Source organism: Melampsora larici-populina, assembly GCF_000204055.1.
Source record: "Melampsora larici-populina 98AG31 unplaced genomic scaffold MELLAscaffold_63, whole genome shotgun sequence".
NCBI classification, from domain to species: domain Eukaryota; kingdom Fungi; phylum Basidiomycota; class Pucciniomycetes; order Pucciniales; family Melampsoraceae; genus Melampsora; species Melampsora laricis-populina.
Genome location: NW_006768827.1, coordinates 130,987 through 148,666, shown reverse-complemented (window position 1 = coordinate 148,666; position 17,680 = coordinate 130,987). Strand labels below are relative to the sequence as shown.

At 39.3% G+C, this 17,680-nt stretch overlaps 3 protein-coding genes across 3 annotated transcripts; all 3 read left to right on the top strand.

The window, feature by feature from the left end:
• Positions 1–2,772: 2,772 nt before the first annotated feature.
• MELLADRAFT_68163 (uncharacterized protein) lies at positions 2,773–4,451 on the top strand (the record flags this gene model as incomplete). The annotated part of the gene is made up of 5 exons (XM_007416655.1): positions 2,773–3,157; positions 3,229–3,850; positions 3,903–4,002; positions 4,228–4,274; positions 4,307–4,451. The coding sequence occupies 5 exons, from the start codon at positions 2,773–2,775 to the stop codon at positions 4,449–4,451; spliced, it is 1,299 nt and encodes a 432-aa protein (XP_007416717.1).
• A 3,661-nt stretch (positions 4,452–8,112) lies between these two features.
• Positions 8,113–8,851, top strand: MELLADRAFT_73280 (uncharacterized protein; the record flags this gene model as incomplete). The annotated part of the gene is made up of 2 exons (XM_007416656.1): positions 8,113–8,490; positions 8,552–8,851. The coding sequence occupies 2 exons, from the start codon at positions 8,152–8,154 to the stop codon at positions 8,585–8,587; spliced, it is 375 nt and encodes a 124-aa protein (XP_007416718.1).
• An 810-nt stretch (positions 8,852–9,661) lies between these two features.
• On the top strand, positions 9,662–11,616 carry MELLADRAFT_112230 (uncharacterized protein; the record flags this gene model as incomplete). Its single annotated transcript, XM_007416657.1, has 4 exons — positions 9,662–9,767; positions 9,882–10,508; positions 10,584–11,431; positions 11,560–11,616. The coding sequence occupies 4 exons, from the start codon at positions 9,662–9,664 to the stop codon at positions 11,614–11,616; spliced, it is 1,638 nt and encodes a 545-aa protein (XP_007416719.1).
• Between the last annotated feature and the right edge of the window lie 6,064 nt (positions 11,617–17,680).

Below are 17,680 nucleotides of genomic sequence, written 5' to 3'. Positions count from 1 at the left end.
ATATGAATTACAAACTGATTCCAGAAAGTCCCATAGAAGGCTCTCGGAGGAGTCAGTAACAAGAAAAATTGAAATAGAACAACATAGAGAAAGTAAAAGAACTACGCTCACCTGATTCAAGAAAGTCCCATAGAAGGCTCTCTGAGGAGTGAGGACTATCTGGAACTGGGCGTGGATCACAAAGGTATAATGCCCACTGGCTAATCCCATAATCTAAACCCATGCACACAATGTACTTGTGTACTCCTTACACATGTTTCTCTTGATAATTGTTGATTTCCATCTCCATTGTAAATTTGGATACGTTGGCTAATTTGAAATTGGGGTGTTTGTTGCGTGTCTTGACAAACATGGTGTTGTCAACCCACTGAAATGCTGCTTGTAGCGGAAAATGGCTGAGCCTGACCGCCTTCCAGGCGTCTGCCACCCTTCCAAAGCTGCCACAACCTGCCACCCCACTCATGGTGATCCTTGTATTTAGGAGAACTTTGTTTTTGAACTCATGGGGTGGGCATGATTTCTCAAAAAAGACGTCCCCGGTCGCGCCCAAGGGGAGTCGGGTGCACCCACTATTTGGCTGGGGGCGCAAGAGGGACCAAGAGACACAAGAGGGCTCAAGAGGCGCAAATAAAAACAATAAAATCACATTGGGTTGATATACATCAAGAACAATTGTACAAAATTTACATTTACATTTGCACCTGATATTAGTTCATCAACATCAATTTCAGCTTGAAATTGCAAATTCTCACAAGGGTACCAATCTGTGTTATTGCAGACATTGTGGATCAGGTGAAAAATTGACCAACCAGACACAGTTTTACATCCAGTTATAGTGAATATTTGTTTGAATACTTTCAACCAGGTGATTAGGGGTTTGAATCCAGCCCTTTGGTGCCTGGATTTCAGTTTCTTGGTCAAGATATCACTGTGGTATAGGTCAAAAGTCATGTTATGTACTCTGGAGTATGTGGGGTGCACCCACCCCCAAGTCCAAGAGAAAGGCTGTGCCGGGCGCGTCCAAAGGCAGAAAAAATGCGCCACACCCACCACATGTTGTCAAACGTGATGATTGTCAAAAATTGCCATTGGTCTGGCAACATTGGAACTTGACAGTAAGCCTTGTTGGCCCAATTGATGATGACTAAGTGGAGGTTGTCTTCAAGTTGGCTTAGGAAATCTGCAACTACATACTTGGAAATTGTCTCAAGCTGTTGTGAAGTCTTCTTTGTCTACGCCATTGGCCACTGATCTTATTTTTGGGTTGTTGTTATGAGTACAGCTTGTTGACATCTGTATGCTCATGTCACAGATAGAGTCCGTACTTTAGTTGTAGATGTGGCAGTGTTTGTACCTCATCAGAAAACTACTCATATTAACTCAGACACCCATCAGACCTCTTCCTTGTCAACCAGAGAGTGCAGGCCTTAACATATTGTCAGATCTTGAACCCCAAACAAGCTTAGAGGTGATCATCAGAACTCAGATCAGAAAGACTCAAGAAAATGTTGGCACAACATACAAGTTTTGGTGAAATGATCCTTAATTTCCACAGCAAATGATATCATGTCTCTAAAGATTTGAATTTCTATGCACTACTGGTCCCATCCTAGGCTTTTATAAAGGTATCTGGAGTCCAATCCAGGATTTGAGCATATCTGGTATCAATTTCATGGGACATTGGTTTTTTTAGTGGCTGTTGTTGAGTTTGGGCTACAGGACTGGGTTGACCTGGTCTAACCTTGAGCTGGTCCCGGGCAAGTCAAGAATCTCCAGGTCAGAACCCGATTGATACATTATTGGTATCACTTAAGTCTCAATTGATGATAAACCCAGCGGCCTTCCTTGTGCATTATGGGTCCTATTGTAGATTGTGAAGTATTGTTGCAACCACTGGCTCATTGGACATGGTACTACACACAAGCAGCTGACACCACAGATCCGGGTAGCTGCAATGTTGCAGTGCGGACCATTTGCAAACTCCACAGGGTCAGCTGACACCTTCCTGTGCTCTTACATGAAGATTTGATTTCCACTTCACTTCGAAGTGAATATATTGGCTGCCAGCAGGTTTCTTGCAATCTCAGCCGGGTATTGATTTATCCCCAAAACCATTAAACTCCTTTAAAGCTCAAGCTTTTGAGAAGCCAAGAGTATCTTTGGAAGCCTTGCATCAACAGATTCCTTAAACTAGCTTATCATAGACATCACCATCCAGCTCTATTGATCTCAGAAGGGGGCCATACTTGATAGTGAAAAGATAAAAAAGACTCAAAACTCAAAATGGAGAAGAAAGGATTGAGTGATCTTTCTGAAAAGATAGTCCAAGAATGTGGTTGTGCAGGGTTCGATAAATAGCCTTGGCTCCTAAAAAACTTAAGACTTGAGGGACAAGGGTTTTTCAACTTTTGGGCCTCAATCAATACCCGTCTGAGATCAAAAGAGGCTGGGTCCGGCCCAAACTTTGTTCTCCTGTCCAGATGGTGAAGAAGCAGACCAACCTTCTCGCCCTTCCTTTTTTAGAAGTGTGCTCCATGAGCCTCCATGAGCATACTATCGCCATCTCCTGAGCATGGCCATACTGGTGTACATACCCAATGATCGGTTCAAAGACAAGCAATACTTCCAGTTGTACGAATATAAAAGAAATAAACCTCGGGAGACGAAAGCATGTCTGTGACTAGCGATACTTTCTGGATCCATTTCAGTACCGCAGGAACCTCGACTCTTATCATTCCTTGACTCCAGGCACTCAAATCAAATCAAACAACTATGAATCAGCTACCAGATCAAGCACCCACATCCGACCAGCGTTCGTTACCATACGAGATCGTATCTCAAATTGTCGAGACGTATGCCTCCGAATTGTTAAGCTACCGTTGGGCCGATCGCGATACTTCTTCAGAAATGTACCTCCACCCGCGATCAATCACTGAACTGCTCAAACTTCGATTAGTTTCAAAAACATGGTCAAAGATGATTACACCAATTGCCTTTGATTCTCTACATATTCACAATTCAAAGATGGCTCAAGTTATTATCGAAGAATGGTCAACTTTGAGCTACTCTCATGATCAACCATGCCCGGTGAGGCGTCTTATCATTGAAAACATATATTATTTGGAACCTGAGGATGAAAAGAAAATAAAGAAAGAAGGTAATTTCTAGAACCATTCTATCTGTGATCGATTGGTTTCTGAATCATTCTTTCGTGTCTCCAAGTCATAGGTCTGAAAAAATCTCCGGTCTGTATGGAACAAGCGGCAGAACTGATCAATGTGATCGGGAAAAATGTGAAGGAATTGTCATTGATGTTTAGCGCTTCTTTCGGTATTTCTCCGAGTTTAGTCAAAGCTATGAAGGGGATGAAACGTCTAAAAAAGTTTAATGTCTTGGATGGACAAATATGTAGTGGACACCGAGGGGCTCATAATCCAGATTCTTTCGCTGAACTCCTCGTCGCCATCCCTAACCTCAAAAATTTGTCTATTGAATGGACCGTCTTGAAGAGATTGGAATTACAACCACCTGCTCTATCAAATTTACAATATTTCAACTTTAGATATCGTGAGGTTAACTTCGATGCGATCGCTAATATCATAGAGGCAGCAAAAAATACTTTGAAAGTTATTGAATACACCTCTCATCTTGAAGAAGTTGAAGAAGCACAACGAATATTTGGCCCTGTCCAAAACACACTCGAAGGTCTTGTTACATTCTTAGTGAACAAGGATATTCCAGAAGATGCCATCAATATGAAATTTCCAAAACTACGTTTGTTAAGAACTCGGAAGACTCCGTACTTTGATGAAGAGGAAATCCCAGCATTTTTCTTAACTTGGCCCATTTAGTGCAACACCTTACTTGAAACTCATTGTCTTCATCATTTGGGAAGGTTATAGCGACCCGGAAATAGATGCTGACTTGATTGAAGATCTTGAGGATTACGGGATTGAATGCTGGACCATACCTGATTCTGAAGCAACACCTGATGAATTAATGGTACGCATCAACTGAAACATATAACCTGGGCCATTAAACTAACAGGATTTGATTCACAGGAACTGGATCTGCAGCTCAATGGACCAGCAACGTGAATGAGTTTTGCTTATCATGAAAATTTCAAACATGAACGATGTTTTTGAAAATGAGAATTAGAGCAAATTATAAGACAGCACAGAGACTTTTTTGTATATTATAATCCTTTGAGGTTTTAATGATTTGTAGTTGATGGACGAAAGTGGAAGAAGTACTTTCAAGACCAAAGATCTTCAGTATGATTGATGGTACATATCTTACAATCAAGTTGGAAAGCGATTGACTACATCATGTATGTGTGGGCTTCTCTTGGCGCCCGAATCGCCTGGTCTACTGAGCTATCCCAAATTATGTCGCCTACAGGCCACAAGCTGGCCCTCACACCAGTTACGATGGATTTCCATTTGTATTGAAAGCGTGAGAGTGTGTGTTTGGTATTGTGCTGAATTGCTTGTTGCAAGCTAAATGGATTCTACAGTATGATGTGCCACAAGTAATTGTTCGACTTCATAAGAAGCATGGAGGGGCTGTAAGGAGGACAAAATGTTTCACTGCGGCAAGTTTGAAATGTGATTAGATATTTTGCTCACTCCGACCATTCTGGTGGAACGTAATAACTAGCATTTAAATTTTGAGTTACAAGAGGGCAAGATATGTCGATTTATACGAGAATAACTGGCTTTAATCCTTGTTTAGAGCCAAGGGATGTCAACGTATTCATCATTCAAGTAGTACATAGTATTGATGCTTCAAAGTCCTTTCCAAAAATGAATTGATCTGATTGCTTTTCAGTTATGGGTAAGGAGATTGACAAGAGCTTCTGGGGGAAAGGATACAAATTTATTTGATGTGTTTTCAAATTCTAGTTATGAAGCTGGTATAGAAATTTATTTTGGATGAATAAAATATAATATTGAAACCACTGAAAATACATAATGCTAGCAATGCAAAGTATCTCCCACTGTGCTGTTTCAATATTTGAGTCAAAGAAGTGTCCAAACTTGTTGAGTTGCGCTAGTTAACAGAGCTTGGGAAATTAGTTTATTTGCTCTAGTTTTTCAGGAGCTTGAAAATAAATGATGTGGTCAAGCCGCCAGCTCATTTTCAAAGGGTGATACTGATGTCATGTAGTTTTGTCCTTCTCACCGTGTTTGTATCCTTGTGGCATGTTGTTGTGCACACACAAAGTAGTTTCCTTAGACCCTCAAAATACCTATTGAAAAGGTTCCACAACAGACGCATATTCCCTTTATAAACTGGAATGTTGACAGTCTGTTGACCCCAGCTGATGCCAAAGGATTCTGGGAATGCTATAACTGAATCATTGTTCACAAAGGGTGCTGAAGAACAATCTCAGTCTAAATCTGACCAAAAGACTTTCAGATTCATCTCAAAACTCTCTGTGTGTGCATGTTGATGTGCTACGATGATATTGACATTGTGTCTACTATCAATGCCACCCAATTTACTTGTGGTTGGTAACTTGTTATTAACAGAAGGGAACAGGGATTAGATGTGCTACGGTACTGACTCTCATCGGATATCTACAGTTACATTTACTTGACATCAATGAGGTCATTGGCTGTTTACCACCAGCTGTTTACCATTCCAGCACATCTATCCTTTTTAGCGTTTCCTTCTCGATTCCACTTCATTGTCAATTATTCTATTAAGAGTGTATTTTTCGGCCCTCCCGCCCTCATCCTATTATTTTTAGTTTGTCGATTATTATTTCTTTGTTTCAATTATTATTCTACATTTTTTGTGTTTTGACTTATCCTATTATTATTATTTCTTTGGTTCTTTTTTCTTCCTTTTTTTTATTGATTTCATGATTATTCTGTGCGTTATTTTATTTATTTTGCGCTTGGTTTTTGTCTTATTCCAATTTTTCTTTCTTTCTCTTCTTAGTTTTTTTTTAAAAAAAAAGAGAGAGATATATGTGTTTGCGTAGCTGCCTGTTTATTCTATTTTTTGGTTCTCCTTACAATTTAGTCTCATTATTAGTTCCTTCTTCCTTTATCTCTTCTTTAGTAGTTTTTGTGTCCGCTGTCCACCCCGTAGGGTGTTGTTGTCATTATGGGGGAATTCATTGTCCCGGGGCTATTTGCCTTGGGTGTTGGCCCAAAACTCGCGCTTCATTTAGAAGCTTCCTTTCTAAGTTCATGTAAGTTCCTGATCCACGTTTCAACGATAATGAAAATATTGTATTGGTCCTGATATCTTTGAAAGCAAGGGAAAAAATACATGGAATTCAAGGCTTTTTTTAACTTCTCTCTTGATGCCTGTGAAGTGTAGATCCGTGGGTTGGGGGTGATGACCACAATTGGAAAAGTCCATCACATCATGATTGGTTGATATTTACAACATCCAGGATTTTGAATGACTCAGCTCAAGTTGATGATGCCAGATGGCTATTTCAACAAATATATGTAGAGCGCTTAAAGCATGAGAAGATTGAGACTGATTGAAAAGTTGGAAATTGAATCTGAAGAGGCAGACTGGGAGGTTGCATAGAGTTGCATGCAAAGCTTGCATTGCCATAAGTTTAACGCAAAGGGATCTTTTAAGCATTGATTGCTACTTCACGAGTTCAAAGACCCTTGAGAGCAGTTTATGGTAACTTCACACCAAAGGCACGACATGTGGAGAGTTTCCATATTTTAAGGAGCTGAGAGAGTGTGATAGACATAGAGTCTTCCTATGTCACTTCAGTGACATGGGACGCAACCCGCAATGAAGAAAGTGGTAACCTCGGGTCACCGGTGAAGAATTTTCAACCCTCAGAGTCAGAACACCACTTCCTTAATCACAGCGAATCACCACAGTCTACGATCTTAGCCGTCTCAAGTATTCACTTTCAATTGTTCAATGGTCTACACCAGTATAGACCCTTAAATCACTTTCAGTGGATAGAGTATTAGTGGCCCTCAAACCTGACCCAGTTTCAAAAAACCCGGTTGTCCCAGTGGAATTTTTGGCTGGAAGCTGTCAACCAATGTCAACTTGTTTACCTTGGACAGACGCAAAACAAGGATCCCCTCTGATCCAGTTTGCTTGAAAAAGAACTGTCCCTTCCGTTGTCCTTTGATCCGAGAAATTCACAACAAATCAACAACGATGGACAATCTACTGGACCAATCCCTGAACACACCTGAAAAGTTTCGGCTGCCATATGAAATCGTGTCTCGAATTGTCGACATTTTTGTCTCTCAATTGATGAGCTATCGATACGAGGAGCACGACAGTGGAGCAGACCCATATCTTAACCCAACATCAACCTCAGAACTCCTCAAACTTCGTTTGGTTTCTAAAGTATGGTCACAGGCTACGATACCGTTTGCCTTTCGGACTCTTCGAATTCATAGGTCCAAACTTAAAGGGATTGAAGTTATTCTCAGACGCTGGTCCAGTTTAGTCTACGCTCCTGATCGTCCATGCCCCGTAAGACGTCTAATAATCGAAGATCTGATTTGGCTACGACCTGAAGATGAGAAAGGTGTAAGAAAAGGTGATTCCTAGAATCTTTCAACTATTCAATATCACTTACTGAAACCTTCTATTCTAATTTAATTACAATCTATAGTATGGAAGAAGCACCGTCCTATATTCATAAATCAGGCGGCGAAACTTATTAAGCTGCTCGGCGAAAACCTGGACGAGTTGACACTTGTATCCATTGATTCTTTTGGTTTTCCTTCTAGTTTGGTCAAGGCTATAAAGTGCATTAAAAATTTAAAAAGGTTAAACCTCGACGAAGGCCATGAACTTGGTCGGATACGTGTCGGACTTTACGATTCAAATTCTTTATCGGATTTTCTTAATGCCATCCCAGGTCTGGAATGTTTGGATATTCAATGGGTTCCCTTCGAACCATTGGAGTTACAACCACCGGCCCTATCGAAGTTGCGCTGCTTCAACTTCCTGGTTCGAGAGGTCAACCGGCATACCATCGCTCACATCTGTGAGACAGCAAAAGCAACCTTAAAAATCATTGGATATGCGTGTGACGGAGATTTGAGGAATAGAAACCAAATATTTGGCCCTATCCAGGGCACACTTGAAGTTCTGTCTCTGTTTGCAATTCACGATGTCGCAGAGTCTCTCATCAATATGAAATTTCCAAGACTTCGGATTCTACACACTTACTGTTGTCCCAATCCCGGTCCCTTCGATTGGGATGACACTCCCCGAAATTTCATGAATTGGACAATCATGCATACCATCCGAATGCTCGTACTAGGAATCGGTCACGGGCTCATTTATTTAAAGGCTCTCTGTAGAGACTATCTTTCCCCATTTCATATGACACCTCACCTCAAACATATCGTCTTCATCTTGGATCCGAAAGAGGATGTTCCAACAAGCGTGCCTTCTACGCTGGTTGAAACTCTCAAGTCCTATGGAATCCAATCTCACGTGCGGCCTTACTATAAGCCAGATGAATTGATGGTACGTGTCAATTGAAACTACATTTCCTGCGTCATTTCAACTAACAGAATGTGATGATCAGGCACTAGATGACGAGCTCAACGGGCCAATGAAGTGAATCACTTTGGCTTGTCACAAATTCACAATGATCAATGACATTGCCGTATGGATTTTTGCTTGGAAATGGGAAGGAGATTGAAACATGAGACTTTGGATTTGACTGTTTGTCCATAATCTTTGAAACCTCCACAGAAGAGATGAATTCGATAAGTATCAATATCCATACGTTTCAGTATATATGATTGTAAATCGCATTGATGTATGTAAACAAGTATACAGACTTCTCTCCCAAGAATGCAACAGTAGATCAACACTCCTTATGACTTGCACAGACTTAAATTGATGTCAAAAGAAAGCCTATGCACTTTTTTCAAGATACAACAAGTACATCTTACATCCATTTGGTGTTCAATTAAGTTCAAGAGTGAGGTTTCTAAAATAGATATACACAAAGCACATTGATAAATACTTGTTGTCAGTGGAACTTGAAGCGTCTCTTTCTGCACCTGCATGTCCTGGTTTACTGTGCTTTTCATGTATCTTCAGGACAAAGCACTTGAAATAGGTGAAGAATATTTACACTGAGATTTACAGTGGAGGAGTGCTTCTCTAAAGCGGTTTTGTCAAACATTGCTGTAGAGAGGAGGGAGGCAATTGTTGGCAAATTCAATGAGTGAAAGTAACGTCCTCAACTTGTGAATGAGATTAGCAACTCGGAAGCTTTACAAGAGGATTGTAGATTTTCACTGGCCAGCTTCTAGAAACAAGATTTCAGGATCTTTGAAACACATCCTTGAGGGATTTAGAATCTCCAATCAACTTCCAAGTTCCCACTGAGTTTATCTGCGTCATTTTTTCTTTGCACGGAAACAAGTCTTGAAGCTGCAGTTCGCACACATAATTGACAAGTGAAAAAAGCTGTGGAAACGCTGACTTGACTAATCCCCTCATGTGTCATATTCCTAGTGTGATAAGACTAGTTTTACGGTATAAAGGTGGCAACAAGGATGACAAAATACCCGTTTGGTCCTACCACACATCTCCAAGCTTTCATGGAGAGGACGAGAAGTTGAATTGATTGATCTAGCGGCATACCTTGTGCACCATCTACGGACGGGTTGCTCATCGCGACATGTCTTATGGGTCACCGTTTGCAATATCAGTCAGGCAAGATAAGAGGCAGCCTCAGGATACAAGACCAAGGAGAGTGACAAGAGCTGTTGAAATGAGAAATGTTGGTGAGACGGCTGAGTCATGACGATCTATGCACGTGATGCCTCAGTGACAGCAGGACATACTGGACATCCCCAACGCAGGGCAATGATCTGGATGAGGAATGATGATGAATGAAGCACCGGTGGTTACTTTGTCTATATCTAAATCGTACGATAGCCCTTACTTGGAGAAGAAACCAACTCACTCTGAATCCTTCCCTGACATATCCGGTTTCCTTATTCTCTCGGCAGTCGAATCAATTGTGCCAATTCCGGCGTTTGGATCGATATCCTTCCATCAAGACATCATTCAAGATCGCTTTCCTTCAATATTTTCATCTCAAACTCAACCACACCTATTGTTAAAACCACCTTGTTACACAACTATGACCAACCTTTCGATTCAATCATCCACTCCACCTGACAAGGGTTGGCTACCATATGACATTGTGTCTCAAATTGTCGACATATTTGTGTCTGACTTGGGTCACTATCGATACGACGACCATGATACTTCCTCTGACGAATACCTTCTCCATGAATCAATCACGGAACTTCTTCAACTTCGTTTAGTTTCTAAAACTTGGTCAGAGGCTGTAATCCCATTCGCTTTTCATAGTATGGAACTTCATTCCTCCAAAGCGGTTCAAGTGATTCTCGACAACTGGTCAAAAATTCAGGCTCCCGATCGTCCATGCCCGGTAAAGCGTCTTATAATTCAAGACTTGTTTTTTGTAGACCATACCAACGAGAAGTCTGTGAAAGGTAATTTGTGGAATCTCTTTATCCGCATAGCATCAATTGGTTTCTGACAAGATCTTGTTTACCTCTACTTTCCAGGTCTCAAATCTACGGTTATATTCATGGATCAGGCTGTAAAACTCATCGAATTAATTGGAGAAAACTTGAACGAGTTGACAATGTTGTTTGTTGATGGGTTCGGTATCGCACCAAATTTGGTCAAAGCTGTGAAACGCATCAAAGATTTAAAAAAGTTATGCATACAAGATGGAGAGGGTTATGATTTACCAGCGGGTTACGTTCCGCAATCCTTATCAGACTTGCTCGTCGCTGTTCCCAAACTCCAAGCGTTCACGCTCGAATATGTCGTCTTGATGTGGTTTCAGTTGAAATCACCAGCTCTATCAAACTTGCAATATTTCAACTTCAGATTTTTTCCTAATAACCTCGATGCAATTGGCCACATCGTTAAAACAGCAAAAGAAAGTTTGAAGATAATTGAATACCGTGGAGATTTCAAGGATGCCAGACTGGTCTTTGGTCCTATCGCCAACACGCTTGAAGGACTTATCACCTATATAGTTGAAGATGATATTCCTCAGTCGGCCAAGAATATGAAGTTTCCAAAACTTCGTCTTTTTCGTACTCGGCTTTTTCGAGAACCCGATAGGTTTGGAAGATTTGAACATTTCCTCAATTGGCCAATCTTTCATTCTATCCGAACTCTTGTTTTGGATAGTTATGAAGGGGCATATTATTTAACAGATCACTTAGAACGTGGAGGTAAGAGTCCATTTGAGAACACACCAAATTTAAAACATATCATCTTTATGATAGATGAATCAAGTGGAGGCTGCTCAGCAGTCACTTTGAAATTGGTGGAAGATCTTAAGACTTATGGGATTCGTTGTCATATGAGGCCTGAATCAAAGCCTGAAAAGTTGATGGTATGTTTCTTTTGAATGTTCATACTTTGGTTTAATTGAACTAATATCTCTTGATCATCAGAAACTCGATATCAAGTTCAATGGACCGCCTAACTGAATTGCTTCTTTTGATCATCCAATCCTTAAAGATGGACTATATCATGTATATGGATGGGCGTTTAGAAATGAAAAGGGGAGTCAAGTAAACATAACAAGGATTTGACAGTTGTTCAAAATCCTTTGAAATTCTGAGGTTGGGGGATGGGTCAATTCAACTTGATGACCAAATTGGATGACACAAATTCAAGATGGGAGGTCTTCAGGATCATGATTGTAGAATAAACTGATGTATGTATAAAAAATTGACTGTTTTGAAAATAAAAGATGGCTGTTACTTTATAAAACTCAGAGACTTTGACCAATCCATTTTCTTTGAAAAACCAAAAAGGGAGTTCCATGTAAATTTTAAACCTTGAAGTTATATACAACCTCATTTCCCTTTTTTCAAAAATAAATATGACAGGATTTCGAAATCATCTGCTTGCAAGATGTAGAATTTTTAACCAATTCTCAAATGATCAAATCTTTCTTCTTGAATGCTTTTGATTATGCATAAGGAGAAAATAGAAACTGCAAGAAAATAGCTTTGACTCGATTTACAGCAAGGAGCTATGCATATACATGAATGTAATACAGGCCTGGCAGTGGTTGTGAGGCAGGAATACGAGGAATAGGGGGGGAAATGATAATAAGATTGGACAAACAGATTCTTACAATCCTAATGGTCAAGAAAACTGGCCAAAGGGCCAGAAGTTGGCATATTGAATATCTGTTTCATCTTCAGCTCAATATCTGAGGAATATCTTGACACATCATTAACGGTCTTGGTAAGATGGAAAAGCGTGAAAGTACCACAACCTTTTTGCCCCAATTTCCATGCAACTCATCCCAGCTCAGCGCAAGTGCAATTACAAAATCAAGCATGACTGGTCTTCCTCATTTTGACACCCAACCATGAACAATTTATCAGATCATTCATTCATTCATCTCACCTAATAAGTGTTGGCTACCATTCAACATTGTGTCCGGAATCATTCTCGAATTTGTTTTGGGATTGTATCACTTTGGATATGATGAATTTGATAGTGCTTCAGACCAATGTCTTGAACACAAATCAATCACTGAACTCCTCAAGCTGTGTTTAGTTTCTAAAACTTGGTCAGACACTACAAGGCCATTTGCTTTTCAAACACTGGAACTTCCTATGTCAACATTGGCTCAAGTTATCCTTGACAATTGGTCAAAGATACACCCTTGTGATCAACCATGCCCGGTAAAACATCTTATGATTTGGGACCTGGTCTAATTGCAACCTAACAAGAATAGCTTGGAACAAGGTGCTGTCTACAATCACTTCAAATATCACTAAATATCACAGACCAGTCTCTGAAATAGTCCCATTTGTTCCCAATCTATAGATCAGAAGTGGCCATCTGCTATATCTATGGATCAGGCGGCAAGACTAATTGAGGTTAATTGGTGAAAACTTGAATTAAATGTCATTGTTATTTATTGATTCCTTGAGTATTTCTCCAAGGTTAGTCAAGGCTGCAAAGCACTTGCAAAAACTAAAAAAGTTGAACTTACGAGACACGGAGGAAACGACAGAACAAGGGTGTTACCATCCACTATTGTTCTCTAACTTCCTGATGGCTATCCCCAAACTTGAAGCACTCACCTTTGACTATCTCAACATGACAACATTGGATATGAAACCACCAGCTTTATCAAATTTGAAACACTTCATGTTTAGATACTTTGAGACCAACTCCAAGGCAATCATTCAAATCTACCAAACAGCAAAAGATACTCTGAAGACAGTTGAATTTACTGGAGATACGCAAAAACCCGCACTAATCTTTAGTACAATCACAAACAAAATTGAAGGTTTCATCACACATTCAGTTACCAATGATATCCCACAGTCTGCCACCAATATGAAGTTGCCAAAACTTTGTCTCCTATGCACTCAGGTCTGTAGTCCCAGTGATTTTGGGATTCATAGACAGCCTATGTGGTTCCTGAATTGGCCAATGTTCCATAGCACCCGCACTCTTGTTTTGGACATTATCAGTGAGGCATGCTATTGAGAAGAGTACTTACAAAATTCACCTCCAGATCCCTTTCATGCAACACCTAACTTAAAACATATCATTTTTATGTTGATTGAAGAGGATGAAAAACCCACATCTGTCACTTTGACCCTGGTTAGCCTGCTCAAGTATCATGGGATCCATTGTCATATCAAAGCTGAATCAAAGCCTGATGAACTGCTGATACATATCTAATGAATCTGTATCTGTACCTAAGTCAATCAAATTAACAGATCATGTTCACCAGGAACTTCACTTGAAGCTGAATGGACCATTGAAGTGACTTGCTTCCGTTTATCATAAATTGCTCAAAGATGAATGATATTTGTATCTTTGGAGGGTGTCTTGAAATAGAAAGTGGTGTGAAAAGCAATCTGATTTTGACAGTTTTTGATATCTAAATACTAAAAAGATGGACCACTCGCATGAGTTCCGGTCCGTTTTCTTACCCGTCCATCCGTCCCGAATTCGGATTTCTGCTTCTATTACTTTTTAGGTCACCCATTCTTATTGCTTTTCGTGTAGTTCAAATTCATCTTCTGCCCCACCTATTGTTATTGCTTTTCCAATCGCTTTTCAGCAATTTTTGTTCCGACTGCATACCATGATTGCTTTTCCAACTCCTTTGTAACAACTTTTCCTATTGTTATTGTTCCGACTGCATACCATGCATTTTGTCTTTTCTTATTTCTTTTTTTTCGGACTACACACGTGTTCTTTTGCTGGCTTTGTTTACCGATCAATATACTTTTCTTTATGATGACTTTTGTCATCCACACCACGTGGTTATAGCAATTGGCGACTTTTTGCGGGACTTTTTGTTTCTGGTGTGATGTTCATACTCCATGTTTTTGACAATTTGGATCTGAATTGATATAAAAGGGCGCTATCCCCACAATCAGCAATCAGAACACAACCTCACCTCATAAAAATCAGCAAAAAACTTTCTTAACCCACATTCACCTATTTGTTACACTAGAGAATATGCGGGCATGCCCGCAACCAGGGACCTCTTATAACATTGTATTGAATTGTTCCAAAATAACTCACTGTGCCTTAACACCCTTGCAAACATGTAATACTCCATAGCAACCATCAGCAATGCCACACTGCTCCACATGATCATATTTCTAAACCTAGCCTACCAAGAAATCACCTGGCCATTATTATGGTATGTGCCAAGATGTTAAATTACATGTCCCACTATTGTTTACAGTCAATGGGAGTGTAACTCAAGGCAGTAATGCTACAAAAGGTTTCCAATGCAACATACCCATGAATGATTGTACAATGATATTGGAACTTTCCACACAAATTATTGTTTTATCCCTGATATCTCCTGACCAAATGGATAAGACCAGAGAAACAATGATATTCTGCTTCAAGGTCTATAAATAAAGATAATACTTAAACAAATTGAGCTTTGTTGACCCCACCCACTATTTAGTGTCTCAATGACTCAGTTGCGTAAGTCACATGCCAAGCAAAATCCATAAGGACCACAATGTCTTCTAATCTGGTTACTGGTATTATAAACAACCAATACATATTCAGGTTTTTTTTTACCGTGACAGTACACAGGGATAAGAACTTATGTTCCTGGATTTCTTGTTCTGATTCCGACTCTGTGGTTGATACCATGGTTTGAACAATGATTGAAATAATTCTCATCAGAATTTTCACCATGAAATTGAATGCAAAGTGGAGCAAGAGTATAACAAGTGGATAATTCATTTATGAAGCTTTCAACTTGATGAATTATAGATAAAGAGAATGTAGAATTTGCAGCAGAATTGGACACTGGAAAATAAATATAGTTTGGTTATAAAGATTTTAATTGCAAAATTACCAAAAAGCTAAAAGCCTTGATAGGTATTGATTCAGTTGGAGTGAAGACGTCTAGTTGGTCTCGAAATTGATTATCATCAGAAGAATTAATTGTATGACTCTGAGTTTGTTGATCAAATTCCGGAAGTTGAGGATAAGATGGATTCTGACAATTTGGCAGTCCTTGAAAATCTTCTGAATCAGGTATTTCAATTAAATTCTTGGGTTGACCGCTTGCTGTCTCTGTGGAAGAATCTGGTGACTGATTGGATGAGACATGTTGATGAAAACCTGCTGAACCAGGTCTAAGAGCTTGATATTTGGGAATAGGCTTTCATACAAAGACATCATTCTTGATTCTTCCTTTATTCACAGAACAATGATGGACTCACTTTCTTTGCATAATGCTTCTGTAGTTTCATTTCAAAATGATCAAAGTAGTTGCAGATTTGAACTCAAGTCAGTCTCTTGGCACCAACTTGTTACTGAAGCTGAACCTAAATTATCATTCTTCATGATTTGCCAAATTATCTTATAACTGAGAAGTATCAATGGAAAAAATTAATAAAAGTCAATTTTGCAAGAAATTCACAACTCTCTTCATGATGAATGGTTGGATATCTTCTCTAATCTGACTAAAAGCTTTGAATGGATGTATGATTATGGTTCTTTGTCAGAAATCAGACTGAAGTTACCAACCCTTATCAAAAAATCAATTTATTTCTTCATTATCAAGAGGAGAAATGTGCACTTTTTGCTGAGAGATCAAAAATAATTAAGCTCTTTTGATGGATTGGATAAAATCAATTATGTCATTTTATAGTACAGAGAAGTTTCAAAAATAGTGTCTCCTACTTTTTAATCTCCTTACACTCTGTGCCATATGTAACGTCATCATTTTTCTTCATCAGTGTGGTTGATCTTACAGTCATGAGACTATAGGAGTAGAAAAATAACTGCTTTTCTCTATTTGGCTCTTTATACTTCCCTATCTCTCTCTTTCTCTCTTCCTGAAATCTGACAAATGTTGGCCAAGATAGCAGAAGGTCAAAAGAGAAACAAAAAACTAAGTGACTTGAAAGTGGTAAGAATCATCAATTTAGGTTGTAATGCATCTTCACCTGATTGTTGTTCAATGAAAATAAATTCAAGAGTACACCACTACATATCTGCTGCATGTGAGGGGTAAAAGTTGTGAAGTTATTGGCAGGATAAATATATTTGGAAACTGAGAGGATTGGTGGGTAAGTAGATTCAAGTTTGAATTAACTTGGGAGAGGCAGATTGGTTGTGAGAGTTCAAGAAATGAAGCTGGGTGCAATAGGCCCTTCTTATAGGGTGGAAGTGACCATATATAAAGGGTGAGACACAAACTTAGAGGAAGAGTAGAAAAGCTCGTCATAGGAGATTGAGCATTTGGAATAAGAAATAGCAAAGTTCGCGATCAAAGATCAAATTGTTTACAAGCAAGGCAATATGAATATGGAAGAGATATGAAAGTTTCAGAGCGTAGGCTGAGTATACAATTTAATCAACCAGAGATGAAGACAAAATGGCGAGACTCAAGATAACAGAGGAAGTAGTTGATTGGAGAGTAAAATGAAACGGACAATGATAATAAAGATATTTGTATATAAAGAGGATGTGTTGCTAGAGTTATCCATGTGTGAAGTGGTTTGGGAGAGGTGAAGCGATTGGGAGAACTCATCAGGGCCTTTTTATAGTGTGAAAATGAACATATACCAAGCGAGATACACAAAATTTGGAACAAGCATTGGAAAAGCTTGTAATTGAAGATAACAAGGAAAAGGAACAAAAGGGTTGAAGGTCAAAAGATTAAAAGGAATATGATTGTACAATTAAACACAACAAACGCGAACAAAAACAGACAAGTGATAATGAAAAGGTAGAGCTTCTAATCGACGGGTGGGAAAAGCACTGGGCAGAAAAGTACAGTCGTGCACTAACAAAGAAAATATAATGTTATTGTCTGTTATTGTATTCTGACTGTTATCGACTAACAAAAAGAGTGTGATTGCACACATTAGTGCTTACTCTCCACAGAGTGATAAAAGCACCGGGAAGCACTAACAAAGACAACACAACACTATCACAATTGAAATGAAACATTTCAAAAGCATGAAAAGCGACCTGGAGCAAAGTGAACCAGATCCAAGACACGGTACTTCATGCGAGTCGATTCCACGTTTTTATATTTTAGATTCTACAGTTAACTACTTGCTTATCTTGAATTCCTGTGTTACCACTTTCTTTCTTGATTCAATTGATA